Genomic DNA, 24,957 nt, shown 5'->3' with positions numbered 1-24,957 from the left:
AAAAACATAGAATAAAAACAGGTAAAACAATGCGATTGGTCGATAAATTGCGTTATTTGTTAGTTTTGATCTTTCTTTCATCTTATAAAAGAGGTTACACAATGTCCAAATTTCAGTCTGCAGTGTCACCTGTAAAAATAACAACTTCAAAAGATTGATTAATGAGAAAGACATTGGCCAAGCAATTGGACCTGAAGCTTTTATGAAATTTATATAGAATGCCATACTATTACAACAGAATATTTTAATTTTCAATAACCAAATTACGCATAATTAATTCAATAGGATCCGTTGGGTGATCAAGAGCAGGGTTTAGAAAAGTTTTAAAGAACAGAGTTGGTGTGCAGAACCAGTAAGAAATCTAAAAATGGTATGCCTGTAAATACTGTTATAGACAGGTAACTAAAGTGAATTATTTACAATAAGTCTAGTGTCATCCATGAAAAGAGTGACAGCATGATTTTTTTTTTTTATGGTTTTGGTTGAAAATTACTCTTTCAATATTTCTTGGAAGATCATTAATGTAAATGAGGAAAAGTATGGATCCTAAGGATAAATAGATCCCTGAGGTGCTTGGATCTAAATTAACAGAACAAATCAGAAAAAAATTGGCTGGAGAATTCAACACATTTTAATACGTCCCAGCACACAGTTAGTTTTAAACCACTGAAGTTAACCCAATCCTTGAAATCCACTATTAGCCTTTCAAGTTTATTATTAAGAAGTTTATGAGATGAGCTACATTATCAAATGCCCTGCTGAGGTCACAAAAAACCAAGGGCTCTTTAGAATCAGGCATATGATATAATTCTTTTTAAAGAGTTAGTCATGGCAAGTTTAATGTTTGGCCCAGGGTTTAAAGCCATCATTGAACCTTTGAGTTTAGCATTTTATTTAATTTTCCAGGAACTGTAAAATTGTTGATGGATAATTTTTTTCAAATACCTTTGCACAATATTGGGAATTATGGATTATTGGTCTGAAAGAATCAGGATCTAACTTCTTGGATAAAGTGATTTTTGTCAGCTTAAATGTCTGATGGAAATATCATTTCACTTAATAGAAGCATTATAAAGATAGGTGAGTCATAAGAGAGAGGTTCAAAAACGAGCATTAAGAGAGTTCAAAAAACGAAGATCCTTTTAAAAGAGAATTTAAAAATCTGAAAATGTCTTGTGATTTGCTTATTCGGTACTTATTAAATAAATAACTTGGTCGTGATTTTCATGAGGCTAACAATTTAAAACAGAAAGTCTTAAGCAGGTATTTGAAAATGACAAGAGAGTTGATGTTGAGAAAACTTAGCTCAGGAGAAGTAGTAAATCTGCCAAATCACCAGCATTGGTAAAATCTATATTACAAGAAGAGGCCAAATTCAGGAAAAGATTTAGTAATTACCTCTCTCTCTCAGATTTCTAGTTGTCACACAATTACCCCTTTTTGAAAACTACTTTGTAGGTTTACAAAACTAATAATGACATCCCAGGCTGCACTTCATCAACAAGATTACTGCTATTATAAATAGATATCCAAGGCTACTTTTCAGCAATAAGACTACAGTGATGGACCCCTTAGAAGTCCCATTAGTAAGCCTTAAGCATAGGAGGACCGCATGCTGTAAAAATATAGGCATCCTGGGCAGCCGCAACCGGCTCTTCATCACCTACACAGTTAGCCACCAACCCTACCAAGGACCAAAGGGACATATCTCTTTATATTACAATAAGAAATAAAACATATTAAAAGAGCATAGTTAATAGAATTTAGAAATTTGGGTCTCAACTGATGGTTCTAGAAAATCACTATCGCGTTGTTTCTCTTTGAAGAACATCAATCTGTGACAAAAGTTTATGACCATTCATCGGTCAGACAAACATGTAGGGAACAGCATAAGACTTAAAGTAAAAGCAATGAAAATTGGTGATAATAACAAAGTATTACCCAGGCAACGTCAATTTTATCTTTTCCTTTTTTTTACTTTGTCTTTTATTTTTTTGCAATCTATTTTCCTGTTGTTTTTTATTCATTTTTTTTATATCTCCTTTGTGCTTTTTCCCTTTTTATCAGATTTTCTGTAATTTCTTGTGGTAGGGATGAGATCAAATACCTGTTCAAGAGGTCAAGGAATGAAAGTGTCTTGGGATGATTCAATCATATAATGTTAAAGTCATCGATATGAGGAGGAAAATTATCTATTCTTCTTATTTGCGCAAAAAGTTTAAGATAACATATTAGGAAAGCTTGTCATCAGAAAAATCCAACTGTCCATTTGGAGATCTAAATATATAGACATAATAGCATTGCTCGCATTTCTGGAACAGAGATTGCCGCCACATCAAAATGAAGTTCCTGACTGTGCTGTACTAGGTCATATAGGCAGTTATAGAAGCAAACTTTCAAATTCTATTTTCTATAAATGTATGGTGTGGTATAATTTGGGACCAGTTAATTGGCCTATTCATTTTTGAAAACCGCCTTACTGGTCTTGAGTACAAAAATTTTTTAGAGAATCAACAGCCAGTTTTACTTAAAGATGTACCATTTGAAAGAAGACATCATATAATATTCTAACATGATGGCGCACTAGCACATTATTTATAAAATGTTAGAGATCACTTGCAGATAAGTTTTCCAAGCATTTGGATGGGTCGAAGTGGACAAATTAATTGGCCTCGTAGGTCCCCTGATTCCCTTGCATTATTACTTTTGGGGTCATTTAAAGCATCAGTTAATTCCAAAGAAGAATTATTGAACCGAATTTTAAATGCTTGTGAACTACTTAAGAATGAACAAGATGTTATCAGAAAAACTACACGGTCATGATTTTGTTAAATGCACTAGATGTGCATAAATTATCAAGGAAATCATTTTGAATACCATTTATAAGGTATGGAAATTGGAATAAAAGATTAGCAAAAATCAGCAATTAAAATGTTTTGTTTTTTAGAAGAACGTTCATGTAATAAACAGATATTGCATTTTCTGTCTTATTTTTCTTATGTATTGATTTAATTAAGCATTTTTTAAACTTAGTGTTTGTTTATTTGTTAGCCTATTTTACATTATTTCTCTTCGGAATTAAATTCTCTAAAAGTTTTGGATAACAAGTTTGCGTGTTTATTACCCATTTAATGAACTTAATGTACTTCAAATCTAACAAAGCATGATTTTCAAGACAGAATTTTGCATATTTTGTCTGATATCTGAGAAACGGGCGGTCTTACAGGTCTGGGATGTATTTTTTCAATTATAAGTTCATTTTACATAAAACCCAATAATCTTAACAACTATCTGTATGCCATAAAATTATCAGTTTTCCTTCATTTCCGTTCTTCACTAGAAAATAGGGTGAAATCTTTCACTAGCTGTAGCTTGTTAACGAAGTGTTTCCGGACATATGTTTATACAAACTTTTGCCATTATTTTGATGAAAGAAAACCACCTGAGAAGTTTGACGGGTTAGTTATGGGACACCCTGTATATGTGAATATGTTATTTTAGTAAGTATAATAATTACTTACTTACTGTAATTGTCTAAGTTTTCGATTGACATGTATTGACGTACATAAAAAACATAATGTTCAACTGTATTGATAAAGATTTAGTTCAATTCAATTAGTTTTCATGCTGTTTTTAGATTTCAGCAATTAGGTAAGTACTCATCTACCTTACAAAATGTCAAAAAAGATAAGATGGTCAGAATTTGACTCCAAAGATTCGCCTTGAAGCAGTTGAGAAGAACTATGCTAGATGAACGTTCACTAGACGCTATTTTTGAACTAATGTATCAATTCCAGCTCTAAATGTTCTAAAATATTTAAAATATTTCTCAGTTTATATAGAAACAAACACGTAAATAGTGTCATTGTTAATTTACTTTTTAGCAAACATTTAGTATTAGAGATATAAAAAAGTTACTATTTAACTTTTACTATAAATTTAAAGATTATTATAAAACCTATCTTGGTTGTCTTTTGACAAAAGTAGGCTCCTCTGATCTGTGATATATTTCTTGATCAGGAAACAAGGCAAATTCAACATTGGCATCGTGAATATAATTGACTCGAACCAGCGGTGGTAATAAACATGTAACGCCTACTACATTACATGCAAAGTAGTGGGTAACTGCTTGCAGTGCAGATATAAAGACAAAGTAGTCTAATTTTTACTATACATTTAAAGACTGTTATAAAACCTATCTTAGTTTTCAATTGACAAAAGTAGGCTTCTCAGAGTTGTTTATGTATGTATATTTACTTGATCGGAAAAAAGGCAAAATCAATTAGACAAAAAAAAAACAATATAACAAAAATTACTAAGTCCAGAGTAAATTACAATGGCCATAAATATATGCTTTTAACATATTTTCTTGATTGTGGCAAGAATGCAAACTCATCATTCGCATCAGAAATGTAATTAAATCGAATCAGCAGTACTCATTCGTACATGTGCAAAGCCTATGAAATTGTGTGTGAAGCCATGGGTAACTGTTAGTAAGAAATATAAAACTTAAATTGCCATCTTATTTGTCTGATAGAAAACAAATAGGAGAATACAGGTAAAATTTGAGACCAATACATATTAGAATTCCACAGGGTTCTGTACTAGACCTTATTTTGTTTATTGTTGCAGTCAGTGATTTTTCTTTCAATGTCCCTTCAGTATTGTATGCAGATGATACAAATCTTTACAATTTCAAGAAAAACGCAACAAATATAAAACTAGAAGAAAATATTTTATAAGTCTAGCTTTAGAATGGTTTAGATGTTAAACAAAATAAGAGTGAATGCATAACTTTTTCTCTTAAAAAATCTATAGACAGCAGTAATGAGTATGTTAAGTTGGAAATAAAGAAGACAATAAATTAAGCTGGTACTATCATGTTAGTTACCTACGCAAATAAACAAAACATATATTTGCACTATTCAAGAAAGAACTATTTGCTAGATCTACAATTAATTAGATTATATAAAACTAAAAACAGTCATTTGTTTTTAAGAATAAAACTTTTCAGTAAGTTACCTGAAAAAGCATGGCGTTTTTACATTATGAAGTTTTAAGTTACCTGGAAAAGTGGCAAAAATTAAATGTTTTTATTCCATAAATGATTACATGCCTATGATATTAGTAATTAAAGTTTTAAATCCTGTTATAATTTAGTTTTATAATTTATTGCATTTAGTAAAATGTTCCTACTTCTTTTAAAATCTTTTCTCTTCTACAATTAAAGGCTAACAATTTTGCAGTTCTTTGTTGTTGTTATTTAATAAAAATAATGTTATATAATTTGTTGACTTATCCATTGCATGATTTGTAACGACAATAAAAATAACTTGTATATTATAATGACTATACAGTCGACTTCAAAGAGATCTGCTATCATGGTGTCAATATCTGCCTTAAAGTAGGAGATGGGTGCTCCCGGTCCCACCACTGTATTCACGCAGCACACAAGGCCAATGCTGTGAGGCAGCATTTCCTGCATCAGTCGGACATGATCAGGACCATTCTTTCTTTTTCTTACTGAGACCAATTATATATTGTACGCCTCCTGTTTAAGCTGTTGCTGACAGTTATTATTTAAGATTACTTTCAGTAAGAGTTTTACCACAAATTGTTTAGGTAGTGCACTCTCAGAGCTACTTGATGCACCAGGTGCATCAGCAGAATCAGAGCTCTCATTTAGTCCATTCAACAGTTAAAAACTATTTTTTGTTACTAACTTAAATTGTTTTAGGGTTCAACATTTAGACACTTTAGATAGAAAATTAAAATTTGAAGATGTTGGATTTGGATTTTGTCTTGGTTTTTTGTGAACAAAGCAGCAAAACAGGTTCACTCATTGATTACCAATTCCATCATCTCGTATTTCTTCCTCTCTCTGTTTAATTACTTTATGAGAGCTTGTCTATCTTGCTCACTTTCAAACAAGCATTTCACACTTAATGCTCATATCACAGAACTTTCCTCAACTTTCTGTTACCAATGGCACTACATCCTCAATTTAATTAGAACCAAAATATGAAATCACTTGCTTAGAGATAGAAAAAATCCAATACTACAGGTAATTGCTTCTTATGCAAACTACCATTTCAGCGAATCATGCAGTCTCCCATTGGGAGAATGCTTTTGAAATCAAAGCAGTTTTCAGGTGAGTTTTAAGTGCCTTGGGCATTTTTATCGAATTGGGGGGTTGGTTGAGAAATTGAACTCCTGCCCGAGAAGGCATGTTCATAAGGTACTATTCTGTGTCTCTCTGTTCGGTAGTTATCATAATAGGTATCTCTCTACACGGATTTCTTAATATCTTGTCTCATAAGATTGCACTTTGTCTTGAAGAAAAGAATATCTCAAAAATATACAGGTAGAGTAATGTCAACCGTGTCAGATTTATGAATGCTGGCCTGCACGACTCTATGTTGCAATTATTTTTTAATATGAACATTGTGGAAAAATGTACGTTTCCACAGCCACCCCACAAAGTTACGCCATAGGATAGGTGTGAGTAGATTAGTTCATAATACACTGTTATGAACACCTTAGTTGAGCAGCATTTGGGTAATTGTCTCAGTGCATACACCCCATATGACAATAAATTTTGCACATGTGCTGTCTATGTAACAATCCCATGTCAACCATCGATGAAGAAGTATTACAAGAAGTTTCATTGAGTAGACTTCTTAAAACTTGGGCATCTTGGACTCTTAAAAAAATTCCAAAATAACTGTTGGACTAGAAACCAAACCTCTCCGTCACAGATACAATTTAATTTTGTTGGATATTTTAAAAATTGAGCTCATTAAAATAAGAGATTTGTGTTATCTGCATACTGGATCCCTTGCCTGTGATGGAACAATGAGCTAACGGTACAATCAAGAGTCGTGGGTTGAGAATGGATGCCTGACGAACATGTCCCAAACTCCTCTCCTATGATTGCACATCTGCAATTTGGACATATTGTTCTATCTGACTTGAGCTACTAGAGTGGCACTCATATTCCGTAATATTCAAGTATGTGAGTATTGATAAACACCGTAGAATGCTTTTGACAAGTCAATAAAAAAAAAGAGGATCTCTTTGACTTTCAATTTCTTTCACTATCATGTCAACTAGACACACGACTGCATCAACTGTCGACCTTCTATTTCGGAATCTGATCTGGCTTCTTGGTAGTAAATTGCTTTTCTAAAAATTTTACACACCAAATGAGAAAAACTTTTTTGAGAACTGGCAGAATTAAAATTGGATAGTAACTTTGGCTGTTTTGAGAGAGGAGGGAAAAGTTTCAGAACGAAAAGAGACCCAAAAAATGTATTGAATACCATTTCAGAAGCTACTTTGACGTAATTTGTCAATTTGATTTCTTTGTTGGAAAATCATTTAACTAAATGATTCCAGGATCACTCTGGAAATCTCATTCTCTGTTACTGAAGCCAGAACCGATGAAGGGAGTTGGGCTTTGTATTGATAGGGGGAGTGACTGACACTGATGATGATGCGCCATGTCATAAAGTTTAGAAATGCTTCTTGCACAATATTTACAGCAGACAACAGAATAAAACAGGAACAATATAACGATGCACAATATTATGTTAGTAGCACACTTTTATGCAATCGCTATGAACGTAATATTACATCAAAATCTGTGAAAGGGTTGTGTACAACTAATGTAAACTTAATGATCAATTTATCGTTGGAAAGGATAGACTCTTAATATTTTATTTCCATGTAGTATCTGTAATCTAAATACCACTTCAAACTTTACAACCAGCAAACTTAACTGGGGATTTTAATTTTTTTTTTTTTCAATATATAAATACTAAAAGTTTTGTTTATTATTTAACATTTTTACTTCTTTTAAAGGCATACACAATACTATCTCTTAATAGTATTAAGATAGATGGTGGTTGTTGTTAGTAATTTGTGTTTGTTACTTGTGAAATTTGTTAAATGAAAATGCAAAATACAAATTTATTTTTAACAACTAATACATTTTTGGCTTTTGGTGAATGGTAATTTCTTATTATATGGTTTATAGGACAATTATGTGCCTTTATTAAGGATTTAAAGAAACCCGAGCAAGAAGCCAAAAACTGAACTGCCGCTCCAGAAAAAAGTGACTACTACTTCCACGTTTAAAACATACAATAAAATTCCATTAATCTGGCATCCTATAGTTCGACATACTCAGTAATCGAAGATGACGTCCCTTTTAGAAAAAGTAATATTTTTCTGACATCTATTTACAATTATAACCAACGGAAGTTTTTTTCTGTTCATACTGGACACAGCGTTTATGCGGTTGTGGAGAAGAGGCTAGGCGTCATATTCGGCCGACTTCAGGTGATATCGATTAGACTCGAGTCACATGACTAACCATGGCCATCAGCTGCTGTCAGACTACGTAACGAGTTGCGCTGTGTTTGTCTTATTATACGTTCGCACTTAGTTGTCATTCTCTCAGTCTGCTATTTAGTTTTAGTGTACAGTAATAACTTTTTAATAAACTTTTGCAGTACAGTTATAGTACTCTATAAAGCTTGTGAGTGATTGGATTGCGATTAATAATGACATGGGTTCTAAAGTTAATTTGTCTTCAAAAAGAAAATACTTGACTTTTACTTTGACTAAAAATCTTGATAAACCGGAATGAACACGCCCTCGACCGTGTTCCAATTTCAGTGATACATAGACTACGCACTGTAAGCAGATCGTTCAAAAATATAGTTCTCATAGATCCAACATATAATGCTGTATTTCAATAATAAAAACATGTTTTATTGTTTGTTTATTTATTATGTCTACATTATTTCTCTGATTTATATCCAATAATCCGGCATATTTGATAATTCAGCACGCCTCAAACCCTGACCGTGCGGGATTAAGGAAGTTTTCTATATGCAACTGTATAAATTACAATATTTTAAGACAGGTTCCTGTTGTATACTGAAGAAAAATCTTGTTTTTACTTGATATTTTTAGTGTTAAGAGTAATCATGAACAAACAGTACACAACATTTTAGATTGAGTAAACAAAAGGAGTAATAAAAAACATTAGGTTTCATTACATTTATTATAAAGTCAAGAACCAAATTTAATACAAATGAACATAATTTATGCCTTCATTTCTTCATATTTTTCTATCTTAATTTGTCTACATTATAACAACTACTAATCACAAGTAGTAGACTTAATAGATAACTTCTATACTTAAATAAATCATTATTCTTTATATACACAAAAATGTATACATCCATGTTGAAAGTTAAGAATGTACAGTTTAGTAGTAGTTATAGCCACCCCAGCCTTGGTTGTAGTTACCGTAACCGGTTTGTGAGTAGCCCCAGTTCTGATAGTTGTTATAGTTGGGATCACTCTGATTATACTGCTGGTTGTACTGCTGGTTATAAGGGGGCTGCTGGTTGTAGCCCTGGTTGTAACCACCCTGGGCAGGAGGCTGACTGTAGCCTCCACTTTGATTGTAGTTGGGTGCAGAGTACTGTCCCGTCGAGGCCGGGGGCTGGGACATTTGCGAAGCATTATACGAAGGTCCAGAACTGTCTTTCTGATCCGACTTAGTTTTCTTCAAATTCGGTTCTTCTTGTTTCCTAAAAAAATGTACAAATTAAAAAAAATGTGTATCTAAAGTTTTTCATCTAGTGTATGTTTGACCTTAACACCAACAATAGCGATTTCTAATTTAGGGGCCAGTAACAAATAGATCAGTATAAAAGTAAAGTACAGATGTCTATATAATGTTGGCATTCTATAAACTGGATCTTTGAGAAACCTCTACATATAATTAAAGTTAATTTATCAAAACATTATTTTGTTTTTCATACAAATTCATTGTAACATTATTTTGTTTATCATGCATTTATTTTCTGTTTGTCTATATGTACGTTATCACATAATTTAAATGTACAAAATTCTCAATGTTTATAAATTTGGACATCTAAAATAGTGAACTCACAATATTTTGTGAAGACTGTAAATAGGTGTGAATAGCAAATTTGAATTTCAGTTAAGTTTTTGTTTTATCACAAATTTGATAAGCCTGTATATAACTTCCCAGATTTTGTATAGTGTTTTTTCATTAACACACTATAAAAATATGTATTAAAATAATGTCTGGCACTGAAAGTAAAAAAGTTAGTATGTTTTTTTCATGATTTTATATGTCAAATATGAAAAAATAAACACTGATTTATACTATTTAAAAATGTACATGAAAAAACAAATTTCTTCAACAAATAAAAATTGTAAAACATACATTACTAAAATAATTTGGATAAATTTATGGTAGAATAGTCTTGTATTGGTTACTCTTCCTCAAAGTAAATTATACAATGGAAACTAATTGGATCAGTACAACTAGGAAGCAGTCTGCTCTATCTAACAAGGATGCCCACAGTTTGAAACATAAATATTAGGAAGATACATTTCTCTTATTAATGTAATCTCTCAAGAGTAGTCAAATATTTAACAAACTGCAATTACTTTAATATAACTTAAATTACCGATAATTTTTCAAACATAATAAATTATTTTTGAATTTAAACAAAGTTATATGGAACAGACAACTAGAATGTTTCTTGAAGGATGAGAAAGATTGCAGTGCAATCCAAACTTTCTAATTATGTTGAAAATGTGTACTTTTATGTGTTATTTCAATCGGTGAATGTAGAAGATAGTTTTAAAGGTAATGCTGCTGATTTATCAACTACTAACAAAGTTAAATGATAGGAAGTTTTTCAAAAAGCTCCCTCAGTTCCTGAATGATTTACATGATGATACAATCTATTTTTTTACTTCGAGGGACTTCTGCTATCCTGAGGTTGGTGCTGTTAAACAGCCAAATTCCATATTTTCTTGTGGCGTACATTTTAATATTCAAAATATACAAAAGTATTAAAAACATTCAGTTTTTATTTTTTTCTTCCTACAATAATTTAAGTCTGTCTTCTAAGGGTTAAAGACCACCAAACAAAACAAACACTAATAATTTGTACTATCATAAAGTTTATTTGTTTGTGATATTTTATTTATAATGTGCACTGTGCACAAATAACTGAAAGACTACATTCCATATTTACTGAAATTTTTCTGAAGACACAGTTTCTTAGTTTTTATTTGTTATAAAATAGAGATGCTATTTCCTACTAGAATAAGGGGACAGGTTTAGATGGCGCTGATAAACCTTAAATATTTGAAGCATCTTACATAGCAATTGTTTACCTGCTCCCATAGCAATAAAAAATAAACATCTGTAGTTCAGAAAATATATCTGAACACACACCAACAATCTGAGTATGCTAATCTGCACCTTATCTTGAAAGTCATTACACATTGCCATTGTATGTTATCTTTTTGTTGTTGTTAAATTATTCTATTGTTTATGTTTTATGCATTGGTTGTTTTTACTCTATTTTTGTTGTTTGTTATCTAATTTGTTGTTTTTATCAATGTAAAATAGTTTCCGATTTCGGCATAATCTTTTCCCGCATTTAGTTATAGCCAAAAACAAAGAATTAGTGGAATTCAAATAAAACTGTAAGTTTCAAATTAATGAAATCAAGGCTATTCATTTACTTATTTCCCCCATTATTTTACTAGTTCACTTTAAAAACTATATCCTGTAAGTAAAGGCTGTTAATTTTCAGATAAAACAGAGCCATAACCGAAAATGTCTTAATACATAATATTGTTATATGGAATTGCTTTTTTTAAATTTCCAACTTCTGATTTATAAGACTTCTTTCAAACAATTACAAAGAAATTCAGCATTTTTTCTGTCTGTAGCAACTTTCTGTATGCTAGAGACAATACAATAGGACACTCCCAAGTGGTACTCGAGTGACACCACAATATCCAGCATTAAATATTACTTTTATCAAAATAATGTGAGTTGTGGAAAATTACTTAGCCAACTCATTACTTTTAATTCTTGACTTACTTGTTGTCATCACTTTTCTTTTTCTTCTCTTGAAGCTGTTTAAGTAACTTTTGGAATTCATCTGTCGCTTTCTGGACACTGGAAATAGCATAAATTTAGTAATTCATACAATTAGTTACAAAAATTACTATATAATCATAAATTTACTAATTGAGGGTTATTTTTAAAAACAATTTTATTATTGCACATATTGTACTGTAGTGTGATTAAACAACTAAGGAGTTTACTGCCACACAGTAAGGAAAACAGTACAGCCTTAATTAAAAAATTGCTATTCTTTAATTTTTTAACTTTCAAGTTAATTTTATATTTCAAGAAAAGATTTTTTAAATTACCAAATATAATACAATTTCCACAAATATACAAAATTATATCTTTTAATGTGTATAATTATTTAAATAACAAAATAAATTTTGTTTAGAAAAATGGTTACCAACCAAATAAGTTCAATAATAATTTCCAAGTGTAGAAAGATGGAAATATTGGTCTGTTCTTATTGTAAGGGAAGAGGTTTTTCTAAAAATTATTAATTTAAAAATAGTGATGTGTCGAAACCGAATATCAAACCTACCTACCCAATCTTCAGAACCAGGAATTGGTTGATAACATTTGACAATCGAATCTGGTGAGAATCGTCACATCATAATTAAACAAAAGTCACATTTATGTGTCACCACCTTTAAACATTGGAACTAGACATTGAGTAAGTAGACAGTATCTGCTGAGAAAATCTTAATCTGTGCAACCTTACAAAATATAGCTTCCTTATAAAATATAGTTTTTATATCTATATTTTTATATTTTATATTATGGTTACTTAAAAAAATTACTCTAAGCTTGATAAAAATTTCACTAACAGTTTGATTAGCAAAAAAAATACTTAATATTTTACCACTAGTTTATTTATTTACTATTAATTTTACTTTTAATAGGCCACTTGCCTCTTGACATTGGAGCCAAAGTCTTCAAGGAACTCAATTTTGCGCTGGGCGAACATGACACGTTGTTCCAGCTCAGCGTTTTCCCGTGCCAGGTAAATGTCAATGACTCCTATCACCTCACTCTCATCCACTGGTGTCCTTTGCAGTGCCATGTCGATCAGCTGCAGATACAGTCGTGGGTTTTCCTACAAAGATGATAATAGGACTATTTCACTATTTAATTAATCATAATTGACCAAAAAGAGACTGAATCTAGTGAGCACAGGAAATAATATCGTTAACAAATTGCAATTATATTGTTGAACCGTATAACATAAATTGCTGTATTGATACCACATGATGTCAAAAAATAAACAAATTACTTTATAGGGTAATTATACACTAATTATTACTTTATAGTGTATTAGCAGTATCTTGAGCCATAGTTTGAGATTAAGTAAGAGGACTATCCAGAAAGTAGATTACGTTTTGATATAAACAAAAAACAAATAAAAGAAAAAGATTGTATTATATACATTTGAAGTGACACTAAAATACTATTTTTCAACATAGTCACTATACAAATTTAGGCACTTATGATAGCGGTGAACTAGTTTTGAAATTCTGCCGCCTCAGACTTCAACCCTCTCGCAGTTCCACATTGTCATCAAAGCGTTGCATTGCAAGCCAGGTCTTCATTCTTCTTCAAAAAGAAAAACTCCTTTCCTGTCACAAAAAACAGTTTTAAACATCTTCCGTGCCGTCGATGTTTGCATAAATTTCCTTGGTTTTTGGGGGAGTGTGTATGCTCCCACTTCATAGACTGTAATTTGGTTTTGCAATTCATGTGTTTTACCCAAGTCTTGTCTTCTGTAATGATTCAACCACTATCTTTTTCGTAAGTGTGAAAAATGTAAATGCAGTAACCTTACACTGCTTTATATGGATTTCTGTAAAGGCTTTTGGTACCCATTTTGCACAAAACTTATGGTAACGTAACTTCTGCATGATAATTTTGTGTAACAAACTCCTTGAAATTTAAGGAAAATTTAGTGAGAGTTCTGTGAATCTGCGGTCTTCTTTAATCTTCTTATCGACTTTAGAAACAATTTCATTGGTCACAGTGTTCATCATCATGCACATTAGTTGTGCCATTCAAAAACCTAATACACCACTGACACACTCCATCTTCAGTAATCACATTGTTCCCATAAACTTCACAGAGCTGGAGACAAATCTCAATTAGTTTATTGTGCTTAGCCAACAAAAACCATATTACCAACCACACTTCCCTACTCACACGATTTTTAATTGTGTCACACATTTTAAACTGCTATTGTAAAACCACAAAGAGCAACAGTAAACTCTCACTAGCACGGTTAGATAGCCACTGAACGGAGAAACGTACTGATATCAAAATGGCCACAATATTCCTGTCCCCAGCAGCGTGAAATAAGAGTGAAATCTACTTTTGGGATTCAGAAATAAAATGAAAATAAACAATATAAGTATAAGAAGAAATGAATAAAATCTGTATAATTTATTATTTGTTCCTAAAAAATTAAAAAGAAAAGGGCATAGTTAAGATGTTGATTAATCCTACCAAACCGTTGTCTAAAGAATTAGCTCTCAAATGAATATACTTAATACTCGTGTGTATCTTGTTGGTAATACTAATATTACTGATCATGGTTAGTCTATCTTTAATAATAATCATTACATTTCTTAAAAATATATGACACAAAGTATTTTACCTTATCCTTCTCAAGTGCTTTTTTCAAAATAGAAACAGCTCGGTCAATGTCATTAAGTATCTGTAAAAAAGAAGAACTATTATTTATTAACATCAGACATTAAACATTAAATATCAATTTCAACACTGAAAATTGTGATGAATTAAGTTATTGGGAAGTGAATTGAGTAATTTGATTATTAAAATACTCTTTAGTATACTAGTCTTACTTCAAATACTGTGTATAAAAAAGTGATCTTTCAGAAGGCAAACGGTTCTACTGTACAGTAAATGTGATTTCAACACCCATTCTAACATAACTCTAAGAAGAGGGTTAACTTTCTTACTTTAACAACACATAAAAAAAAACATACTGTTGAGAATTCATTATATGCCCTAGAATGACAATATGTATTTGTGGTTCAACTTGGCACGAGTCATTACCCTCAGAAAACCCTCTCCATTTAAATAGCATGGAAACTTATTCTTATGGACATCCATGAACTGACTATGCCCTTGATACTCATGTATTTTAATTAAAATTTATGTGTTACACATCTTTTAGCCTTTTATAAAATTTTAGTCTAAAACAACAATTTATTGCTATGTTTTTGAAAACAAAAGAAAAACAATACCTTCCAGCAGAATCGGGCATATTTGATTGTCATATTGTTGGCGATGACCCTGTTCTTCGCCTTGTCAATGTAGTGTTCATAGAGATCAGCTGCTGTAGCTACGTCACCACTCCTGCGAGCCAGGTTAATCCGGCGGTAGATCACTTGAATTAGGTTGGGGACCACCTTCTCCAGAGCTGTAAGTATCTCTCCAGCTTTCTCGTAGTTTCCTGACAAACAGAAACCATTAAACACACCTTCCTACTTAAAAATACATATACTCAATGGTTTTGAACAAACAAAGTCTCTGCAGATTTTAAGCAGTACACAATGGTTCACATTTAATTCATTGCATGAAACAAAAATAATGTCTCCTCAATTTGTGGCTGCTGGCCATTATTATCATACTTGGTTTTCATTGTACAAAATCTAAGTGTGTGAGTATTTAATGTTTTATGTGAGTATTTAATGTTTTACCTTGCATCTCTTCATAGACAGCCCAGTGCAAGTGGAGATTGGGTTTCTTCTTGTGATGGATGGTGCAGGCACGCTCATAAACATCTCGAATAATCTCTGTGTTATCAGTTACCTTCTCTTCTAGGTATCGCAAATAACGCAGCCAGAAGTCCTCATACAGTGCACACGCGATGAGGCACCGCTCAAACAGAACAGAGATCCTCTTTGCATCTCCCTGCGCAATCTCAAACTCTAAGTAGTCCTTCCAGTTTTTCAACTGACACCTCTCCAGTGGCTTGACATGGAAGTATGGTCTCTTGATCTGGAAGAAACATTGTCATCCATACACTTTTGTTTAATAACTTCATTAGGTTATTGTAAAATAAAAAATAGTTTTATATATATATATATATATATATATATATATATATATATTTTCTAAATATATTTTTCTATCAACTTCAATTTAGCCTAAATGTATGACCAAAAGTCAATCTAATTATTTCCATGTTAAAGACAATGCCAGTTAGCCTAAGTTTTAGCGAATAGAGAGATTATTGTCACTCGTGAGGTAGAAAAATTTCATTCTGTCTGCCTACCTGTCTACACGATATATAACAAAAACTAAATTACTTATAGACTTGAAATTTTGCATGAAGCTTCCTTCATTTAAATATGAGAAACACTGAGTTCGATGATAGTGCATGTTACTACATGGTTTTTGGCTGAGTGTTGCGAATATTTTTACATTGGTCTTTTGGATAACCATGATGGCAACAAGAAAATAGCAGAATAAATAATTTTGTAAACATCAATTTGTCAATTCTGTCCTTTATGATTGTATGTCTACAACCACAGCGAAGCCAGTTACAAGACACATAGTTCTGTGTATTTCTACCTAGTATTTTAATGAGTAATAATTAACCAATTTAATTTTTGATACAGATACAAAATAGTATGGTGACTTCACTACATATGAAATGGTAACACTGTCAATATTGTAAAAATAACTTACCCCTTCTTCAAAAGTCTGCCGAGCTTGGACAGCTTCCTTTGTGGTGATATGGGTCTTCCAACGAATAGAGACTATTTTCTCTTTCAATTTGGCAGTCTCTTCAGGGCTTGCCTGAAATTGAAAGTAGTTAAAACAATTTACTCTCAAAATAATTTACAGTCAGAGATTGGTTGGTTTACACTTGTTCTACTTCTTATATTTCAGTTTTTGGTTCCAGCATCTCTAAAAATGATATAATATTTTGGGTTTAATGCAATTATTTTAACCTCAAGAGGCCACCCAAAAATTAGACTTACTATTCGCCAAAAAAAAGACCAAGCTCATTTCAGGCATTTGCATATTTTTTACTAATTTGGTTGTAATGCTTATAGCTAGAATGATAATTTTGTTGTTGATTTAATTAGTGATAAGCAAAAACAGAATCGTTTAATTTCAAATCCTAATAGTCTTTTGTAAACATAAGTATGATTTTAACAAAATCACCACCAACCAAATTGTGTCATTCTTAAACCTTTGGAGACCGTCTAATAATATAAAAAATAATTCAAAAATACCACTTTATTGTAAAGGGATATCCAGATGTTCAGAGAAACAGTTATATTATAAGAACAGTTCATATACTTTAATTCAACAGATTCTTATATGGGCTTCCAGAATACATGTCTCTAATTTTAAAAAAATATGGAAATATTTTATGACATTGTAAACTTGACTATAAATTTTTTTAAATAAATTTGAACCATTCTAAACATGATAAAAATGTATTAAAATATTAAAATAATATATTTTATAGAGCAAATATTTATACAACTACAAAACCTTGAAGTGAACAAAAATTAGCGATCGTCTGCTTCCTGTAAGCAGTTGACATCCGTGTATAGATGTAGCAGGCACGTTGCATTGTGCATACACAAACAAAGAAAATAGAAACTGCAAGTGAAATATTACTAACAAAAACTAGTTGATTTTGTAATTAAGATATCTATTTGAGGTTTTCATATACAAAGTACCTGCAAATATTACGTTTTTGCAATCAGTAATTTGCATAATGCCAATCAGCTATTGTTTGTGAACAAACCCAGCAGACTCGCGGTGCTGCGCAAACATAAATATAAAAAACTAACTGTAAGCAAAATATTATTTACAAAAGTATGATAATTATGTAATTAGGTTATGCATTTACGAATTTGAAAATACACAAAGCACAGGAAAACGTGTTTTAATGATCATTAATAGGGTATAGTCAACCAGTCAATAATTAATGACGCGGATGATTTCTGTAGATTAAATTGTAGAATTCCAAAGAATGATGATTATCGAATCCGAATCTTTGCTCGAATCCGAATCTTTGCTGAAGATTTGGTGGATTTGAGATTCGGCTTCAACAGAATTTTATATAGATAGAAAATTTGTATATGAATTTTTTTCTTTAGGAAATAAAAGTTTATAATATTTTGAATTGACAAGGGAAAAATGTAATTTGTAGCTAACTGCAATGAGTAGTTTGATTATCTATTCCACTATTAGTTGACAATATTATTCTGAAGATCAAAGCATTTATTATCAAAGCAATGTATTAATATTAAAGCAGTTGATTAATTAGAAAAATTTGAGTGTTCATTGTAAAAGAGTTAATTTTTTAAGTACAAAATTTGGTACTGTAATTGCATTTAAAAGGTAATTAATTTTCTACAAAATGTATTTTTAAATAAAAAATAATCTAATGAAATTGTTATATGTACCTCAGATCTGTATCTGAATGTACATCAGGATTAGGGGTCCTTGCACACTAGTGTTATAGTGAGTGAGACAAAGGTGCAGAAGAATCAGGTGGGCTGGACCAATAGACCAAAACAACTAATACAAAAACTCTGAAGAGAGATGATCCTTGATTTGATGGGTAAAGTCAAGTAAAATCTGATATGGATGTAAAGAGGAAGATGCAGAAGATCGGTCAAGATGATCCTGGGTGTAAGTAAGTACTGTGATATACTCACTACAGCAATAACGGCTTCCTCAGCCGGCTCCTCGCCCGGGGGTGCCTCTGTGTCATCCCCCGGGGCAGTCACCGCCTCTCCCAGTGCAGAATCACTTTGCCTCAACTGTTGCAACACCTCCTGCCTCAGTGTCAGAAACTCGTCCACAGTCAACACCTTGCTGGGAGGGTTATTGTTGATGTGGGCACAGAACCTGCAACACACCAAGTATTATTGTAAACGTATACATCTAAAAAATACATTATTGTTGCTTAGAGAAAATTCTTGGATTCATCAGAGAGGAGAAAGAATTGAGTTAACAACAAATAGTATGAACCTATAGGTAAAATACACGTACAAAGTTTCATATAGAAAACAAGGTTAACTAAAATTTAACACTCACTAAATAAAATGTGCTATTTGTTGATGATGCTAGTGTTAAGCTCAGCGATTTTAATCTGTTTGTCTTGGAATTAAAACATTTTATAGTTCTTGATAGTGTAAATTGTGTTCTAAATGAACATCAACTACTGATTAACCCTTTAAGGACCAACCGTCTGATTTATCGCCGGCAGTGAACTATGCGAAAAGGACCAACCGTCTGGTTTATCGCCTGCAGTGAACTATGCGAAAAGGACCAACCGTCTGGTTTATCGCCGGCGGACTTTTCATATTTTTTAAGAGATATTTTAATACTCTATATATAATAAATATACTATTTTTCTATTCCCTGTATGTTTCTTACTATGATATCAAATTTTAAACGTCTTTGGAATCATCAGCTTGGTGAAAAAAAATATTTTACGGCCATGTTGCATCGTAATGTTGTCAGGGTACTTTGGGATTATACCGACCACACCCAGACATGAATCGTTATTTGACATTTTGCTTCTACTGATTACTAGAATAGCTTAGAACAATATTTCGTCAATATAAAACAGGAATTGTCTTATCGCAAACCCCTCCCCATCCTCAGACAGAGGTCGAAGTCGAGCGGTCTAGTAGATAACGTGATTGCAGAGTCTCGCCGCCCGTTCAGCTGGTGCGTGGCTTTGTTCTACTTCCGTGTTTTACCCCTACATTTCTACAAACACAAACATTACCAAACAAAAACTAAACTCTTTATTGAAAAAATAAACACACAAAACTTGTTTTTATGTACCGTGCAAAAAACGTAAATAATCATGTGTGCTGCGCGGCCTGCCGTAATCGGGATTATCGAGAAAGATAAGATAACAGCGACAACAATACCGATCACAGTACCTGGAGATGCTTGTTAATTGATGGAATGTTAGTTCTGTTACTCAACTACATCGTTTTATAACGTTCTAAGTTCATTGAAAAAAGTTTAAGCGTTGGGGGTATATAACGGAATCTGACCCCATTAACAATTGATAATCGTTGTAATTTTGTAATTAACGAGTTATTTTTTCGTTCTATCATGTTTGTTTCTATAAATGTATATTTTTGTGTTCTTCATACTGGTGTGGTCGGTATAATCCCAAAGTACCGAATAATATCCTTAGTAGCCTATAAGGTTTTGTATGTAAGGCTAATGCTGAAAAGTGTGTTTTTAACCAGTGTTACAGAAAAATGTAATTAATTTACAAACTTTTTATTTTTTATTCCAGGGCTTTCAAATTTTGTACAGTTATAGAGAATTATATGTAGAACTAATAAATACCATTTCTCACAGATAATTTATTCTTATTTTTGGTAGTTATTGAAGATCAAACTCAAATTTTTTATTTTTTTTATTTGATAAACAGATAAATCGAATTGTTTTTTGCTATATAATGACTTAAATTTATTTTTTTACAATGAACAATTTAATTATAAACATTTTAAGCCTAAAAACAAATCTGTACAGTAATTAGTTCTGAAGATATGATTTTTCTCTCAAACGCTTGGAAAATCGCACATTTTTAATATGCACAGTTCTTGGAGCATGGCCAGAAAAACGCAAAAATTTTCTTTGCACATGTCAAATTTTGGTCTGGTCCTAAAAGGGTTAATGAAAGTAAAACTAATTTTTTTGCATTTTCCTCTATACACACTAAACTAATCAGTAAGCCAGTAATACCATTTAAAGACATTTCAAATATCTCCGGTTTCTTTGTAAATTTACAGAATGTCAAAAATTATTTTCTAAACTCACAATTACTTAACTCAATAACTTTAAAGACTCCTTTATTTTGCTTATGTAGACTCTGGAATTGCGTTAGGCTTATGCATTTACATCAGAATATAATTTAAATACAAATTTTTGTTGTTGTTGTAATAATACTACAAAAAAGGTGTATATGTATTATTCTGCACTTTGATTGGAATGATAGTCAAAAACTAATATTATAGTTTGGCTATAGTGACAGTTAGATATCATATTTACCAAGCTATTCTTTACATTAAACAACTGATAAAAGCTAACCTTTATAGAAAACAATCACTGTTTAAAAGGACAATATAGCAATTGAATCGAATAACTGGAATTGTTTAAAAACAAAACATAGGTTCAAAATATTTAAACAATCTTCCTACATATGTAAAAAAAATTAAGTGTTAAAAAAATTCAAATATCTAAAAGATTACTTTACTGAAAAACCGTTATATCATTTCAGTACTTTTCGAGGTAATGAAATTATAATTATAGTAAAATAGGATTTTATTGATTTGTTTTTGCTGTATTCTGTTTAGTACATATTAGTTGATACACAATTATTGTATGATCCTAAGTAAGAATATATAATTTTTACTTTACTGTAAATAAATTACATCATTCATGTAATTTACTAATATGAATGAAGAATATTTGAATTCAATACTAAACTGATATCCAAAACTGCACTTTATTGTGTATGTCATAAGTACTGTACAAATCTCAGTCTAGGGAACACTAATATAGTCTTCGTATTTGCCATTAATGTTTGTAGAGTAATGGAATTTAGTGGTTTTTAATAAAAACACATAAACACAGTCCAATTATACGATTTTATCTTAGAAACATAAAGGGAGAGATTTAATCTTGGAAACCACCTGGTAACAAAAAATGTTTGAAGGAATTCACAGTTTTTATAATTAAATAACAGCCAATTAAAATAAATGGCTATATTTTAATAATTACGATTCACATTCTAGGGTCGTTCGTTAAGTAAGTTGCTGAGTCATCTCATTGTCATGGGTGAAGGTAGCGGTGCAATCTGAAAGTGGCTATAAAGCTACATTCAGTGCGCTTCTACCAATTCTATGCAACTCTAGGTGCTCTAAACTGGTATTCGAAATGGCCACCACAATCAAATCTCCTACCGGCTGAGAAGTAAAAAGTGTCAGTAGATTTCTTTATGTAAACAAAACGCAATCGATTGAAATTCACTGTGGATTCTGTTCCATGTATGGAGAAGACTGTGCTGTACTGCAGTTAAAAATAATGCCAGTTGTTTAGTGAAGAACAAACCAATGTTCACAACAAAAAGTGAAATAGCCAACCACCCATGACCTCTCAGAACAAATCATTCATAACATATTAAGGAAAATCAAAGGTTCAAAATCACAGATCTAGTGAATGTAACTGACTTGCATATCGTACATTTTATGTCAGATGACTACTAAACCTGTTGACTAATGAACTCAAAACAAAAAGAATGGAACTGGCACTAAAGATTCTTATTCGGTACCCTGAAGAAGTTGATTTTCAAATTAATAGACATTGGTGACGAAACATGGGTTTCTCATGTCAACATCAAACAAATATGATAATCAACGGAATGGGATCACACCTTGTCGCCGTGAAAACTACCGTGATCGGTTATGTGCATAGGTGGCAGAATTTTATGCAATCATTACTGAAAAGTTTGTATGTAAATAAGGATTTAAATATAAATGTTATGTATGTTAAAAATAGTATGAGTTGCTCTTTAACACATTCACTGCGGCAAAAAGCATAATTAGGGTTACCGGATGCTGAAAATTTTGTATATAGAAAAATCTTCCCTTGTACGGTGGAAAGGCAGGATTAAAGGTCTAAATGACATTTCCAGCCGAGATTCCTGGAACTGTGACATCACAATTTTCGGCCCCTATTGGGGCCGGCCGCATATTGTGCTGGTCCCGTACTGTCGAAAGTTGTTACGAGCGCTCTGCTGCTGTTTTCACTTACTTGTTTCATTGAAAGTCCATATACACTGAATGGCCTTACCCCAAATAATCCTTCAAAAGGTGTAGGACAACATTCTAAGTATGCCCAGTATGCCCTACACCACCTACGGTAGTATCTGATTTGCCCGTGTACATGAGGAATCTAAGAATAAATCCCTGATGCTCTGTCAAGTCTGACCAGAGGTACCTGGCACTGCAGGATCTATTTTTATAAAAGAAACACACAAATAACATAGAGAAAGAATTACACAGTTGATATACACAGAAACAACACACTGAACACTCTAAGATTACAACGGGCTCCTATTGAAAAAGAACCGTAACGGGTAAAAGCGAACGAAACCGATCACAATAAAGCGTTGGTCATAACCTAAAATGTGGCAGAGATTGAACAGTATACAATAAATGGCTGAATCACACTGAGGCTTTGTGTGTTGAGGAGCAAGGCGGCCCCATCTGGGGACGTCCGTACTACGCGCACAGGTCTGCCGTCCCCATATGGGGTCAGCCGCAGTGAATGTGTTAAAATGTATATCATAAAAAAACTGTAAAATTTATGTGTAATTTTAATTTGTTAAAGCAACTTAATGTTTGAATGAAACTTGTTGTTCTTGTATCATGTCAATGTATCTGAATATATGTCCTTTCCTTTACATTTTTAAAAACTAATTTAAAATTTTTATTATGGCTTTATAGTGATATAAGACTTATTGAAATACACATATAAATGAATTATTATATATAAATAATTAATTTATATCAATACATTCATATTTTAATAAGATTTATCTTTCTTAGGGTATAATGTAAATGTATTGTAACAGCCATCTGTCTGTCAGTTATTATTATCTGCAAGTATCTATTTTCAACACTTTGGGTGTTGTAGATGCATTGTGATAAATAAACACTTATTAAAACACCTTGTACATTGGACTTGCTCAAAAATATCAACTTTTAATCGCATATTATTAATAAAACCATGACCTAGCTTTGCTATATACGTTCTTGTGAATTATTTGTTGTCCTTTTCCCAAGATTTGACAAGAACAACAAGCTCTACCCATCAAAGTAACTCACCCATCAAAGTGAGTCTGGAATCCCTGTGTCGCAGTGGCCAGCACTCTGTCATAGATCTTTGTGATGTTCTGCAGATTCTTGTTATCTGTTTCCCATTTCAAGTAGGCATCCCAGAGCCGGTCCGATCTGCAAGTGAACATGAAAAATATAACAACAGTAATTCATGGATGTAGAGAAATTAAAAATACGAGTCTAGTGTATTTAACAGTAATGATAAACAAACAACAAAATATAAACTCTGTGTCCCACTAAGGTTACATTTTTTAGCAGCCTTCAGAGGAGAGTATGAATGTTTTTATACAAAATGGAAATATATTCAAAAGTGTATCCTAAAATTTTGATGTTGATATGACAGTAACGACTCATACAACTTATTTTTATTATAGAAACACTATAAAAAAAGAAACAATAATTATTGCAATTTCTAACAGAATAAAACATTATTTTAATGCTCGCTGTAGTTTAAGCTATGTACGTTGCCAAATTGTTTCTATTACAGATATTAATAACAGATATTTAAGGTATTCCTTTGAATAGGTTTCCAACATATATGCAAACATTCATAGTTATTGGCTGACGTTTATATTTTTGGTGACTGTTCAAAAATGTAAATACTTTCGAGGGACACAGGGTAGATATGCATATGTATATCTTCCAGATTTTAAGTAGCGATAAATATGTACATAAATGTATACAAGCAGTATCTAGGTGCAAGGATCTGCACCTACAGATTCAGGGGTACAGTGTTTTGGGGTAATATCATCCTATGGGCAAGTATTCACTGTATTCCATGCAGAGGTTACAACCATTATGGAGTGTGTTTCTGAGAACTGGCGTCAAAGACAAGAAAATCTGTATCTTCAGACACTTAGCGGTCCTTAGAGACATCCATCGATTTTACGTCAAGTAGTGTTTCAGATTGTTACATTCCAGCCTCCCAAGTTGGGCAGATACAAAAATCTCATTGTGAGTTGGGTCCCAGACAGCTGCGCTGGTAGTGAAACAGGTGATGATTTGGCAAACAATTCATTTTCAACAAAGTTCATGGAGCTTCTGCCA

General features: G+C 32.1%; 1 protein-coding gene across 1 annotated transcript in view; it reads right to left on the bottom strand.

Moving 5' to 3' along the window:
- Window positions 1–9,054: 9,054 nt before the first annotated feature.
- LOC124352804 (pre-mRNA-processing factor 39) overlaps window positions 9,055–24,957 on the bottom strand; it is a 46,285-nt gene continuing 30,382 nt past the window's right edge. Inside the window, exons 11-19 of the mRNA XM_046802483.1 lie at window positions 23,899–24,024; window positions 18,691–18,883; window positions 16,694–16,804; window positions 15,700–16,000; window positions 15,244–15,452; window positions 14,631–14,690; window positions 12,898–13,082; window positions 11,957–12,034; window positions 9,055–9,608 (exon numbers count right to left, since the gene is read on the bottom strand). Coding sequence (XP_046658439.1) covers window positions 9,281–9,608; window positions 11,957–12,034; window positions 12,898–13,082; window positions 14,631–14,690; window positions 15,244–15,452; window positions 15,700–16,000; window positions 16,694–16,804; window positions 18,691–18,883; window positions 23,899–24,024 — 1,591 coding nt within the window. The 3' untranslated portion in view covers window positions 9,055–9,280. The remainder of the gene's footprint in view (window positions 9,609–11,956; window positions 12,035–12,897; window positions 13,083–14,630; window positions 14,691–15,243; window positions 15,453–15,699; window positions 16,001–16,693; window positions 16,805–18,690; window positions 18,884–23,898; window positions 24,025–24,957) is intronic.

Source organism: Homalodisca vitripennis, chromosome 1, assembly GCF_021130785.1.
Source record: "Homalodisca vitripennis isolate AUS2020 chromosome 1, UT_GWSS_2.1, whole genome shotgun sequence".
NCBI lineage: Eukaryota > Metazoa > Arthropoda > Insecta > Hemiptera > Cicadellidae > Homalodisca > Homalodisca vitripennis.
The sequence above is the reverse complement of the archived record's forward strand: the minus strand, read 5'-3'. Positions and strand labels throughout refer to the sequence as shown.